The 13588-nt window shown below is 55.8% G+C and overlaps 3 protein-coding genes across 7 annotated transcripts in view; 2 read left to right on the top strand and 1 right to left on the bottom strand.

The window, feature by feature from the left end:
* The first annotated feature begins 1499 nt into the window (after positions 1–1499).
* On the top strand, positions 1500–5389 carry kiaa0930. Its single transcript, XM_019897510.1, has 12 exons — positions 1500–2000; positions 2036–2206; positions 2665–2813; positions 3044–3151; positions 3215–3292; positions 3376–3477; positions 3699–3839; positions 3924–4106; positions 4322–4481; positions 4551–4706; positions 4828–4903; positions 4956–5389. Exons 1-11 carry the CDS (start codon positions 1895–1897, stop codon positions 4866–4868), a joined length of 1395 nt encoding a protein of 464 aa, XP_019753069.1. The 5' UTR covers positions 1500–1894; the 3' UTR covers positions 4869–4903; positions 4956–5389.
* Positions 5390–5394: 5 nt separating this feature from the next.
* Positions 5395–7752, bottom strand: nup50 (nucleoporin 50). Of its 2 annotated transcripts, none has more exons than XM_019897527.1 (8): positions 7586–7752; positions 7160–7249; positions 6993–7076; positions 6748–6922; positions 6287–6667; positions 6120–6204; positions 5934–6052; positions 5395–5866 (listed from the first exon to the last, which is right to left on the bottom strand). In XM_019897527.1, the coding sequence occupies exons 2-8, from the start codon at positions 7226–7228 to the stop codon at positions 5667–5669; spliced, it is 1113 nt and encodes a 370-aa protein (XP_019753086.1). In that variant the 5' UTR covers positions 7229–7249; positions 7586–7752; the 3' UTR covers positions 5395–5666. The 2 variants fall into 2 exon arrangements, with proteins under 2 accessions (XP_019753086.1, XP_019753085.1); XM_019897526.1 differs by having other exon boundaries at positions 7160–7242.
* Positions 7753–8059: 307 nt separating this feature from the next.
* phf21b (PHD finger protein 21B) overlaps positions 8060–13588 on the top strand; it is a 16295-nt gene continuing 10766 nt past the window's right edge. For 2 of the 4 annotated variants that reach the window (XM_019897514.1, XM_019897513.1), the window contains exon 1: positions 9664–10116. In XM_019897514.1, the coding sequence (XP_019753073.1) occupies positions 10063–10116 (54 nt within the window). In that variant the 5' untranslated portion in view covers positions 9664–10062. Of the gene's footprint in view, positions 8450–9663; positions 10117–12813; positions 12859–13588 lie in introns of those variants that run through there. The other 2 variants (XM_019897512.1, XM_019897511.1) reach the window with 2 other exon arrangements.

The raw sequence follows: 13588 nt of genomic DNA, 5'->3' as shown, positions 1-13588 counted from the left end.
CGGAAATCCGACATTAGCGGATGGCTTTCGTGGCCGCGCCTCCCGCATGCTGGGCTGCTTCTTGATTGGACGTGGTGTGGTGAGCCGCCCGAGCAGCCAGGAAATAGTTGGCCACGTTTGACAAGCGTTTAGCATCTGGCCAAGTTATACCCACTCACAAAAAAACGGGGAGATGCGCCATTCGCGTCACATTTCCAGACGAACCAGAAATGCACTCAATGTGAACCCGGTACAGTGTCGCGTGTCGGGCTTCGCAAATTTTGTCAACTACAGCTTATTTGTAATTTTTTTTTGGGGGGGGGGTTCTATTCTTGATTATTTTCTCTTATTGTGCTCAGGTAAAGCATAAAAATAGAACTTTGGCACCATCACGTCATGTTTTGATGCCAAGGTACTCTGTCAAACCGAAAGGGTGTGTTGCGTTTCGACAAAAGTAGTGCTTTGTTGCAAACTTGTGGCAATGACGAGCCAATTTCAGTGGAAATCCAGCCACTGGATTGGGATGGCAGGGCTCACTGCACCTCGCAGGATGTGGCCGTGGAGCTTTGCGAGGCTGGAAGCGTCACACAATGGCATCCAAGCAACATCTTTGGAGCTTTTAATGGATCAAACCCATCTTGCGCCTTGTGATCTTCATCTTTGTCGTGCAAAAAAAAAAAAATACATCAAAAAAGCGACCAAACTAGTCAACGGGTGGAACATTTTGAGGTGCCCCCCCCCCCCCCCCCCGAAGGGGCCATTTTGGTTTTCCCACTCTCTCCCCCCCCCCCCCCACCCGGAAGGTGCATATTGAGTTTCTCCATCACTTTGACGCAAAACGCCAACACGCCGCGTCGTGAGAGTAGGATGTGTATGCCTCGATTTGCTGATGTGAGGGCTGCTCGGAGGCGTTATCGATGGCTTTTGACAATTGTTGTTCTGAAGACGTGTGCTTGTTTTTAATATTCCATATTTTGGTGTGTGACTTCATTAAAGCAAATGATTGAAAGGTGCAGGCTACGCAAGCATTTTGTTGCAAAGACTCCAAATGTCAACTTTGAAAGAGACGGTGGGCACACCTTCCTCACAGTCGCGGCTTCTAACCTCACACAAGGTACGTTTTCTCCCGGCACTTCACCGCGCATGCGCTTGGATGGAAGTACCGGTACTTTGCTCTCCCTAACCCCTTGTTTTCTCCAGTCAGATGATCCGATTGAATCAAACGGCCGGGAACCCTGACCGTTCAACTAAAACTGTGAAAGCAAGTCGGCAGTGGATTTCAATCGGAAGCAATCGCCAATCCCATCGACGGGGCAGCCTTGGAAAAGCAAACGAGCTAAAAGGACTTGGGCGTGCGTCGATGACGTCAGGCCTGAAATGTGAACGGTCGCATGCTTGACGTCATATTTCCCGCGACGGCAAACGTTGACGTCACAGCGGATTTCTCCGCTCCGTGCGCGAGCACCTGAAATGTGCCGTTCGTGGTTGCGACGGCGGGTTCGGCGGCGCCGCAAATGAAATACAAAGATACCCTCAAAGGAATGCAACGACCAAAACGTCAGCATCAAGTGGCATTCATTGAATTGGTGAGGCGCCAAAAACAGCGGTTTCGAACGTCTCCGAATGCTTGCTTGCTTGGTATTTTTTACAGAGAGACGACAAAACACCAACACTTCCCTATGAGCTGCTAACAAAGACCGGCGCCATTGGAAATAGTCGAGGGGAAAAACGCCGTCCCCGGAAGTTACGTGGAGCACGTGACTGAGCAACACGTCAATCACACGCCCTCAAAAATCGAGCTCCTTCCAATTTCCTTTCGTCCAGTGTTGATTTAGTGGTCGGAAGATCAATCGAAGTAGCAAAGGATGGAGTGAAGTTTGGACTTGGTCCCCGTCACGAGGACAAACTCGAGCGAATGCCTTTAAGAGGCTCCTGTTACCGGAAGTCGGAGGGGCGGGTCTCGCTGAGCCTCACAACGGAGCCCGTCCGCGGGCCCGAGCCGAGCCGAGCCGGGGTGAGCTGAGCTGAGCTGAGCTGTCTCGTCCCGTCCCGTCCCGTCCCGTCCCGTCCTGTCATGGTGTCTCGGCGCGGAAGTGGGACATGGCGTCGCTAGTGGGCTCGAGTGACGTCAACGACGCCGAACTGGACGCGTCCCTTCGTCAGATGCTCAAGGCCATCGCAGACGAACGCAACCGACTCAACGCTCGCCAGGAGATCGGCGGCCTGGGTCAGACTCGCGTTCGATTACGCCGCCTCGTTAATGTCACGCTCGGGCTCGGCACTTTGCCGGGACGTCGCGGCGGGTCACGTGCCTCTGGAAAACGAGCCTCGCGGTGTGCGGCCGTCACGTGACCGAGCAACAGGTCCAAACGCCGTGGCGTCGGCGCGCGGGAGCGACCGACCCGTGTGACGCCATCAGCTCGGCGCCCGAGACGATCGCGCGCACGTGTGGGGGACGCTTGCGGCCGTGGCCGTGAAAGCGTTTGTGAGCGCTTGTGCGGACGTGTCACTCGCGAACGCTACCGACTCGAAGCGTGTGCGTGTGCCGGCATCCTTTATGTCGCGTGAGAGCAAGTGTGCGCACAAATAGGAAGGAATGTGGTTTTGTTTGCGGAAGCCAGAGAGCGTTGGGAGAGAATTTGTGTCCGCTTGCTTGTCAACCGCCCCCCGTCCGTGTGTGTGAAGGCTGCGTAAAGGACGACCGCATCGTGTTCTGGACGTGGATTTTCTCAACGTACTTCATGGAAAAGTGCGCGCCGCGGCAGGACGACATGCTGTTTTACGTGCGCAGGAAGTTGGCCTACGCCGACGCGGACGACGGCGAGTGCAAGAAGGTGAGTGAGCGCGTTTCCCAAAAAGCGCCTCTCCTCCGTTTTTAAAAAGGTATGCATTGATTTCCATCGGTGGACTTTATTGGTGCCACATTTAGGAGGTTGGAATTTCCAGCAAGCCCTCTGACAGGGGACATCATCACTTGGAGGCTTTGACTTTAGATGAGGGAGGAAGACAGCGATGACTGCGATGATGTCATCAGATGTGTTTTGTTCTTTTTGGGTGGGGGCAGCAGGTGGAGGTGGAAGTTTACCGCCGAGACTCCAAGAAGCTTCCGGGCCTCGGAGACCCGGACATTGACTGGGAGGAGAGCGTCTACCTCAACCTTGTCCTGCAGAAGGTTAAGCACACACGCACGCGCACACACACGCATGGCGGGTAGTGACGCGCACGTGTCTTTCAGCTCGACTACGTGGTGACGTGCGCCGTGTGCACGCGTTCGGACGCCGGCGACATCCACGTGCACAAGAAGAAATGTCAGGTGAGCGTCGGCCTTAGCCTGCGTTTGCCCGGTGGGTGCGCTCACTCGCCCGGTGCGCTCATTCCGCTTGGCGCGCCCCGCAGGAAGTGTTTGCGTCTCCCAGCAAGCACGCCATGGACAGCAAAGGCGAGGAGTCAAAGATCAGCTACCCAAATATCTTCTTCATGATTGACAACTTTGATGAGGTAACCACAGCGACCGCTCCGTCCATCGCCCGCGCGTCGATTGAAAGGGGCCGGCGAGCGGTCCCTCGTTTGTCCGCCTGTGCCGACGACCGGTCCGTCGCGCCCGGAAAGGTTCCCCGACGTTGCCGGATGACGAGCCGGTCGTCGTTCGACGAGGTCTGCCGGTGACCGATGTCGGGTTGCCACTAAGTTGTGCGCCTGCCGGGCGAGCCCTGGCGCAGGTGTTCCAGGACATGAGTGTGGGCGAGGGCGAGATGGTGTGCGTGGAGCTGGTGGCCAGTGACAAGTCCAACACCTTCCAGGGCGTCATCTTCCAGGGATCCATTCGCTACGAGGCACTCAGGAAGGTCTACGACAACCGGGTGAGACGCGCTCGCTCGCTCGCTCAGCCCGCCCGCGTCCACGAGCCTCGCGTGGGGCTCATGCGGCAACCGCTCTGGGCGCAGGTGAGCGTGGCGGCGAAGATGGCACAGCGGATGTCGTTTGGCTTCTACAAGTTCAACAACATGGAGTTTGTCCGCATGAAGGGCCCACAGGGCAAAGGTCACGCCGAGATGGCCGTCAGCAGGGTGCCCGACGGAGCGGACGCCCACCACCAGCAGGAGGACCGCCCGCTCGTGCACGACAGGGTGAGTCCCGCTGCATCTTCCGACTTCCTGTACTTCCTCCCTTTTCCCACGTGACTTCCTTGCGCGCGAGCCATCAGGTTGGGTCGGGCATTTGGACCCGACTTTTCACCCGGCACTTTCTGCGTTTGTGGGCGTGATTTCCTCGGCTCGGTTTTGGTTTGCCGCGCGTTTGGTTGCGATTTCCCGCGTTCTCCGGCACCATTTCCTGCCCGCAGGTGACGTCGTTCAGCACGCCGCCGACGCCCGAGAGGAACCGGCCGTCATTCTTCTCGCCGTCGCTCCGGCGCAAGGTCCCGCGGCACAAGATGGCGGAAATGAAGAAATCGCACTCGGCCAACGACAGCGAGGAGTTCTTCCGGGAGGACGACGACCAAGGTAAGCGCCGCGGGCAAAAGTGGTTTTGGCGAGGGCGACTCTTGACTGACGGCTGCGCCGGCGCGTCAGAGCTCCACGGCGCCACCAACCTGCGCTCGCGCTCGCTGTCGGGGACGGGTCGCTCGCTGGTGGGATCGTGGCTCAAGCTCAACCGCGCCGACGACTACTTTCTGCTCTTCTCCCACCTGACCTATGTCACGCTGCCGCTGCACCGCATCACCGCCGGTGAGCCTTCGTCGCGCGAGACCTCTGCCGTAAAAGCGTCGGCGGGCGGGGAGTCGGGAACGAGCGCACGAGGCGCTCGCAAATGACTCGCTGTCGTCGTTCTTCTTTTCGTATGCGTCAGACATCTTGGAGGTGCGTCAGAAGCCCATCTTGATGACGTAGCGGCGGCGCGGGTGCCTCGCTAGCAAGTGCCTCCCCGCATCCGGCCGTCGGGCGCCCCCTCCCCCCCGGGGCCCGTGCGTCAGAGCTCCGCGCCCGGGCCGGACCGACGATCGCGACCAGCCGTCCGACAAGTGCCTCCTCTTCCGACTTCTCTTCCTCTTCACGCTCATCCCCAGCAAAAAACTCAGGAAGTGAGGTCACAGGCGTCCAGATGGTTGTCTCGGAGAACGACGGCAGATGTTAGAAGGGACGTCACTTGACAGGAATCGACATGCTGGAAGTTGGTGCGGCCAAGGCACCGGCGGGTGGGGGGGTGTCCGAGCCGCCCTTCTCCACCGGAGGCTCCAAAAGGGAAGGAGACGCTTCCCGGAAGGCACACGTTGCCCCCGACGACATCGACTTGACTTTTATCACCGACAAGACTCGCGCGTCACCCAAGCGCCGCTCTGGATGTTGTGCTACACACCGTGGCGCCCTTCACGTCTGTCACGCGCAAAGACAACAGAATTAAAGCAGAGACAAAAACTTCTTATCTCCATTTATTCCCAACAGGTGTCTGGGGGAAGGGGCGGGGGCGCTGCCAAGGCCACTTTGGGGAGAAAAAAAAACAACCAAACAAGTCTGTCAGAGTCCACGTTGAAGAGAAGAGGGGGAAAAAAAAAAGTCGCTCCTTGTGGGTCAGCTCAGCAGGAAAATAAAAGAGGGCAAGTCAAAGGTGGAATAACCGCTGGAGGCCACGTCGCAGCTCAACGTCTGCCAAAAGCCAACAAGTGTCTGTCTGTCTGTCTCGTGTCTGCCTCAGCCCTTCCTCTCTTCCAGAGTGCGGTGCAGCTGGTCGGCGTCGTCGGCGGTCTTGACGCGGAGGAGGAGGGGCACGGGGGCGCCCGGGTTCTGAGCGTCGACGGGCGGGTTGGGCACGCACATCACCACCACGTTGTTCTTGCCGGCGCGCGAGCACTTCATGTCGGCCGACAGCAGGATGTTGAGGAGGATGTTTCCTGCGGCACACGGGACGCCCGGCGTGAGAGCGCCGTCTCGCCCGCCAGGTCGGTGTCGCGCCCTTACCCAGATTGGTGTCGGCCCTGATGATCATCTGCGTTTTGCCGCCCGCCGCGTGTTTGAGGTGCAGCGTGCCCACGCCTTTCTCCTTGTACTCGTCGTCCTTCCTGTAGAAGAGCTTACACCTGCCAAACGCACAGCCGTCGCCGTTAGCCCAGCGCGGCTCGAGAGCCGCGACCGATCCCAGCCTACTTTTTGGAGTAGAAGGCGTCGTCCTCCTTAATCTCTCTGACGTCGGGTTGGGGCGGCTCGTACGCCTCGTCGCCGGCGGTCTCCTCTGCGCAAACGACAATCGACGGCGCGTCAGAAATGCCTTGCCAAAAACCCACCCTCCGAGACCTACTTGCCGGCGGGCCTACCTGAAGTTGCCGGGCGGTCCGCCTTGGCCAAGGATGGCGACGCGCTTGCGATCAAGGAAAACGTTGCCGTGGCGGTCTTCTGGACCGAGCCGTCCGCCTTCTGACCGAAGTTGAACGTGGCGGCGGGCGACCCGTCCGCCTTGCCCTTGAAGGAAAAGGCAGCGGGAAGCGAGGCTTTGTCTTCGGTGGCCGCCGTCGCGCCGTACTGCCGCTCGATGGCGGCCAAGTGGCGCTCGTAGTCGCGGAAGATGGGCTGCAGGTCGCACAGCGGGTTGTCATCCACGTGTTTGCTGATCCAGTCGCGGACGGAACAGTTGAGAGCCGTCAGCTGCCGGGTGTACTCCTTGCCGGCGGAGGAGGCGGAGCCGTTGAATGTCAGCCCTGAGAAAACAAAGTTTTCGTCAGCCGGGACTCTCGACAGGAAACCAATCCGTACCGGGCTGACATCACCGCTGACTCACCAGGTGCACTCGTGGCCACGGGCGGCGGCAAGACGGCGCCGGCGCTCCCGTTCGTCAGCGCGCTCAAGCCTCGCGGGCCGGCGCCATTGCCGAAGGTTGAGAAGGACGACGGCGCAAAGGAAGCGCTCATCGAGAAACCTTTGAACCCTTTGAAGGCCCCGCCGCCAGCCTCACCCTGAATCAACACGTCAAGATGCTGAGGTTGACGATGGGGGTGACGGCGACGGCAACGTCATCCGTTTTACCTCAGCGGCAACGTTCCGCCGCTTGGCCTTCTTGATGGCGCGGTTTTTCATCACGTCTTCCGTGGCCACGGAGAAGGTACCGGCCTGGGGAGACAAACGTTCCTGAGACTCGAGCTCATCCTACAGTGATGCGGATGCAGAGCCACGTGGGCTAAATCTGACGTCACCTCCTCGCCCTCTTCCTCCTGGTCCCAGTTCCGGTCCGTCAGTTCTTTGTCCGCGATCCGCTTCGCCATCGCACCTGCGTCTTATATATACTGCACACACACGCAGACGCGCGCGCCTCGTTAGTCGACTTGCAGGCGGCAAACACCCACGCGTTTGTCCGGACGCCCGCATTCGTATCGAGACAGAGAAGGGAAGCAAATCAAATGTGGCCCAAGTCACGTGATCACGAGACGTAGCCGGGCGAGGGCGAGCGCGCGGTCGAGACGGCGAGAAAGGTCAAGTGCAGCGCGTCGAGACAAGTCGGGTTGCGAGGGCTCTGACGTGTCGCCAAAGCGGACAGGCGTCCCGTTCGAGCGAGCTCGCTCGGGAGCTAACGTTAGCATCGGGCGGCTAACTGGTCCCCGGTCGGAGGGATTTCCTGGTACCTTGGGTGCCGGCTCGAGTCCAAAGTGTGCGCGCGAAGGAAGAAGAGGTCAGGCCGGGGAAGCTTTCACGGGTTACGCGTGACGTCAGGTGGCATCACAAGAAGCACGGCGGCGATTTGAACGAGCTTCTCTCAAACCGCCATTTCGCGTAGCAACACAACCGCGTGAATTTGCCGCCCGGGTACATTTGTGCGCATGCGCGGTTGCTCGGGCATTCTGGGACGTGGAGTTTCTCCGCCCGCGCTCCCGCTCCGGCACTTCGGACGCGAAAACCTCGGCGTGCGCGTCGCTGTGGGGCGAAGGGAAAATGACGTCGCGACGGAACCGGCAGACTTTGACGCGAAATTCTTTCCTGTGTCCAGCTGGTGGCGACACTGAACGGATGATGTGAAGCAAGACGGGACGGGGAGTGCTCGGATCGGTTCCTTTGGGCTTTCAGCTTGGATGATTAGTCGATTTTGTGGTTGGCTTTTGAGTTTGGATTCAAACATAGCGATGGCATCAAGTCGACAAAGTGGACCTGTGGAAAAGGCGGTGTAAGAATAGTTTTACAAAATCCTCCACGCGCAATACAAACACACAAACTCCTTAAAAACGTCAACGTATGTCGACACTTTTTTAAGTGTTCGTTCGTGCCCGTTTTCACGGTCTTCCTCGCACAAAACAAGAAACCGCCCGTGCTTGCTTCAAGCTGCTCTTAATGCGAACCTATCACGCTAAATTCCTTTGAGGGGCTGTCGGGAATTAGGATCGAGATTGAGCTCCATTATTTGCTCTTTTTGTTCTCAGGCCAAGCAACGCCATGAGTAAGATGAAATGATTCCGACGTCTCCAGCTTGGTGCCGTTCAACAATGGAAAGTGAGGTGAGAAGCCACCTATTCAAAATCGCATACTCAAGTTTCAATTCTGTGGTTTTATTGTTCTTGTTCCTGATTGTAAAGTGTCCTTGAGTGTTTTGAAAGGCGCTTACAAATAAAATGAATTATTATTATTATGAGGCACTGAGCAACATGCATAGTAAGAGAAAACATTCTTATATTTTTGTTTGTGGACTTGGTTGAACTGAGAGTTTGTGTGTGTGTGTGAGACAGTGCACACAATATTCATTGTTGAAAATGACTAACCTGTGGTTTTCGGACTGTAGGTCATTATTATGTTGGTGTGTGACATTTTCAATAAATGTGGCTGAGCAGAGGTAGGTGTGTGTGTGAGTGAGTGAGTGAAGCGGTGATGCTTATGTGTGACCATGTGTGTGATGTGCCTCTTTGCAGTAACACAGTAAAAAAAAAAAAAAATTGGCTCTGAGTCTTACTGGTTGGCCCGCCCTGCTTTCCGCTCTTTCCATTTTCGCTTCCAACAATGCAACTATTTGCATTAGTTTCTCGATACTTTTATGACAACTTTCATGAGTTACAGTACTTTGTCAAAGTGAATTTCACTAGTAACTGCATACTCCTGCCTGTTTTCCACTCCTAACAATCCACCAATTTTCGTAACCTTACCATGTACTTGTAAGAGAAGCAAACCACCTTCACCTGTAAGTTTTTTTAATAGCATTTTATACCCCTCAACACTACAGCTGTTTTCAGTCAGATACTTTTACAACTACTTTCAATACCAACAAGACCTTACCAAATTGTTTTCACTCGGAACAGAACCATTTTCACTCCCACATAAGTGATTTGACTACTACTGTACTTTTACTCCAATTTAAAATGCCACCGTTTTCACTCGTAAGAATAAAGGCATACTACCTACGACACTCACATTATACTTGTAATGCACGTCCAAAATAAAGTTTAAAATTAAAACAAAGAGAAATACAAGGATTTGACCAAGTATTGAACGAGTAAAATAAACAGTGTTTTGTGCTTCACTGTGGTGTGTGTACTCGACGTAAAGTTTTGTTTATTTTAATGCTTGTTTGGGGGGAAGAAGAAAAAAAACAAGATGATGATGATGATGATAATGCGTACGAGTACGTGTTCGATGCCCGGTTGCAAGCGCAGCAAGCCTTTCGTTGCTCCTGCACCGAATGCGCATGCGCATTTCGCGGGTAGGGGCGGGCCGCTCCGTGTGCTTCATCCGGGTACCGGAGAGTCACCATTGACAGCCGAAGCACAACTTTTCCCCAGGCAAAGTGAAATCAAGCCGCGGACTCGGACACAATCTAGTCCCCGCTTTTCAACTTAAATTAGTAGGAGGAAGGCGCGGCGGCCCCCCTAGTAGCAGTCCGGGTCACTCGGCCGAGCCCCGGAGGGTAGCCATCCGGCGCTCGACGCCTTTGTGGCGGCTTCCGAGCACTTTGGGAGACGGGCGGAAAGTCGGTGATGAGTCCCGGGCTGCAAAAGAACAAGCGACAACTTGCTCTCCGAGCCGACTAGTTCTTTGGCTTCTTATTGTCGCTGGAAAATTGGACCCAAAGTTGGCGTTGCTCGCGTCCAAAGTGGGAGTAAAGTGCTTTTGTGCACGGAACATGGAGGTACAAGGCCTGCAAGAGGCTCTCAAAGTGGAAATCCAATGTCATCAGGTAAGCAGCAGCGCCTCCGCCGCCGCCGCGTTGGTGTTTTTCATTCTTGTCGAGGAGGTGAAAGGCAACGTCGCCATCGTCGGTCGTTCGCTCACTTGGGCCAACATTTCCTGCTGCTGTTCGGCCTCGTCCCGCTCGTCCGGCGTTTGTTTACGGTCGACGAGCGAGAAGAAGCCCAGCTAATGCGGCGTTGTGTTCGGACGCGAGCTGAATATTTATGAGGGACAAGAAACATCCATGGCCGCTTTGTTCCTCTCGCACTCAACAACTTGAGACACTTTTCTCGCAACTACTTGTGTGAGCATGCACATGCACAGCCCGGAGCTGAACACCCCCCCCCCCAACAGGCCAGAGTTTAGTTGTGTGTGTGTGTGTGTGTGTGTGTGAGAGAGGGGGGGGGAGAGCGAGACAAACTTTATTTCTCCGCTAATGTTTTGGACTGTGCTCGCGCCGCTAGGCTTGGCTGCTTAAGGCTAATAACATAAGCGTGGAGTCGTATCAAGGTTGATGTGCTTTTCATGTCAGCTGCTGCTGTTTTGTGTGGCTTGTGCTGTCGAACTTGCTGACAATTATGAGCGTCCATTTTGAGCTTGACGACGCGTTTGTTGAGTCCGGGCGGCGACCCAACTCACTAGCCGCTCGGCTAACTCCAACGCCGAGGACTTTTACAGTGCGAAGTTGACGTGAACGGCGGCCTCGCAAAACTGCGTTTAGACGTCTTTTTCGTCCCCCATTTTGTTGCGAGTTTGCACTTAGTCCGCTGGTATGATAGCTTCTCGGTCACGTGACGCCAGCGCCGGCTTTTGATTGGCTCACGGCGACGCTTTCACTTGATTCACTCTCGATGGCGGCCCGACGGCGCGCCTCCTTGTTTTCCTTGTACTCCGGCGTCGGTACGACCGGCCGCGTTTGCTGGCTGTCGGCAGGCGCCGGGGCGAGGGAGGGGGTGTCGGCGGCGGCCGGGTTCAGCACCGTGGCCAGTTCCCCGCCCGCAGCGCACCGCCCAGCTGCCGCCTCCGCCCGCACCGCCCCTCCGGAAGGCGCCGAGCCAAGAACGACGCACACAGGTTGTGTGTTTTCGGGGCTCGTGTGGAGCAGGACTGGGGGAAAAAAGAAAGGGTCGATATGTTTTTTTTTTACTCGAGCTGCCCGATCGAATCGATCCACTTTGGCTGTGGAATGTCGCTCCTCCGAGCACTCGTTCAAGTGGCGCTTTTCGCTCAAAGGAGGAGACGTGCTCCCTCCCGCCCCCTCTTTCTGTGGGCCTCACTTTGGTCGTGGAAGCGTCCATTTTGTGACTGAAGGGGTGCTCTCCCCCTCCCCCCAACATGGAGAGCAAAAAGTCTGCAGAGTTTTGCAGAAGAAGGGGGGGGGGGATGGGGCCCATTCATGGTGAACATTACCATTTTGATTGCTTTGATGCTGTTTTGGGTGGCGAGGGGGTGGAGGACAGAGGAAGGGGGAGGGGTGGCAGCCGCAGAATGCCCACTCAGCACTGCGCACACATGCTGGCTTTCGGGGTTTTTTGTTTGTTTGTTTGTTTGTTTTCCCCGCTTTGGCAACCAAGATGGCACCTTTGCTTGGCACACTTGCCGTCTTGGAAAAGGCAATCACATTTCCTCTGAGAAGTGGTGACCATCTTCATGTGATGTTTGCCCTTCTTCTGCGCCCCTGTCACACTTGGGACAAACTATAGGTTGTGTCCATGCCGCTAATGGATTACAACAGACGACCCGCCTGAACTCAAGAAGATCGTATGCAGTGTCATTGAGCGCTCTGTTTTTTTCTTTCTGGAATTTGAATAGGACTTGACAAGCTCAGTTTGACTTTTTTTTTTTTTTTGAGCAAATTTGAAACATTGAAACCGTCCAACCGTCCGGCCAACCAGATGCTCAAATGCCGACCCACTTGGAGAGTCAATACAGTATTTTGTCCTGATTGATCTCCTCCCGGCTGACGTACGGGGGCACGCCGGAGCATTTCCCGTTGAGCCGCGTACGTTGTACATCCGTTTGTCTCCTTTTCTACGTCGATCGCCTACTGTTGGCTCTTGCGAGCCGGATACGCAGTCGTAGTCCCGCGACCTCTGTGAAGTATCCCAAGCACATCCTTGCCACCGTTAGCTCGGCAATTAACATGGCTCCCCCAGCCCCGTCGTTCCTCGGTGAGAGCGCTACTATCAGAAACGGAGCCGACTCGCCGACATGGAGGCCACTCGAAACTCGCCGTGGCTAACCGCTGCGGCCGCATCTCGCCTCGGTTACGGGTCGCCTACGCGGCCCGGCAAAGTTTTTGGGGACGTCGCTGACGTTCACTCATTTGAAAATGAAATAGCGGTCGATTCTCAGTTTGCTTTTTCTGCGGTGATCGGGGACCACCGTAGACAAGCGACAAGGCAGAATGGTCTTTGCGACAGAGGTTGCCGGCGCGACCTCACGCAAGCGTAGCCCGCTGCGAACGTGGCGCCTAGAGGTCAAAAGTGAAAGGTGACGCTCACAATGCGGCATTTTTAACATGCGGCGCAGGCCGCCGTTGCCAAGGAAACAACCCTTGATTCTGAGAGCGGCACGTTGGAGGGCGACAAAGAGGTTGCGCTCGGGGTTGTCACCGGGCTCGTTCGGGGCCAATTTTGTGGCGGTGGCCAGACGGTTGCGCGGCGCGCGCTGAGCGTCAGCGACGTTGGCATCTCGATGCCAGAATCCGACGCTGTGCAAAGGCCTGAATGAACTTGGGAGCGGACAGGTAGGCGGCGGCCTCGCACTCCTCATCTGTTCTCCGTCCCCTTCATTTTGGGGGCGTTTCCACAAAAACCCAATTGGGATTTGTTGAATTTCTCTTGAGACTCAACAAGCCCTCAGTCTTGCCTGGAGTTTCATTTGTTCTGCGCCGCATTCGTAACCCCGATTTGAAAGCGTCTTTCCCCGTTCAAATGAATGCGAGTGCCGTGGATCCATTCCAGAACACAAAAACAAAGGAAACGTGTGGAATGTGGCCTTGGCACACGCTCAGATACGATTCTCTGAGGAGAAAGAATACTGCCCATGAATGCGAACCAACACTGTGATTTTTGCGTGAACCTTTGTGTTCCGCCTGTTGATGAAATGGTGTCGCGGGGCAATCCAGATGCTAATTATGCTCGTGGCGCGAGAGGCAAATCTGGCTCTTTTCGCCACGCAGCCTCACTTTTATGACCGTCGAGGTGTCGACGTTCGTCAATTGTCATTTGAATCGACGACTATGGTAAAAGTAGTTTGGGGCCATTGTTGAACTTGCAGTCATGCGATCCTCGGTCCTCTGCCCCCGGGGGCCGCAGATCCTTCTCCCGTCTGTCAACGCAAGACCGCGATGACTCCGCTTGAAGAAATCTTAATTGGCAAAGACTCACTTTCTATGATGTCATCACTGCTCCGCATTTCCATCATGTCATCGGCTGCGGTCGAGCGTGCGCTTGCGATTCCCCCCCCAGCCCCCG

Source organism: Hippocampus comes, unplaced genomic scaffold, assembly GCF_001891065.2.
Source record: "Hippocampus comes isolate QL1 unplaced genomic scaffold, H_comes_QL1_v1.1 scaffold81, whole genome shotgun sequence".
NCBI lineage: Eukaryota > Metazoa > Chordata > Actinopteri > Syngnathiformes > Syngnathidae > Hippocampus > Hippocampus comes.
Note: the sequence above shows the minus strand (reverse complement) of the source record. Positions and strands in the feature narration are given on the sequence as shown.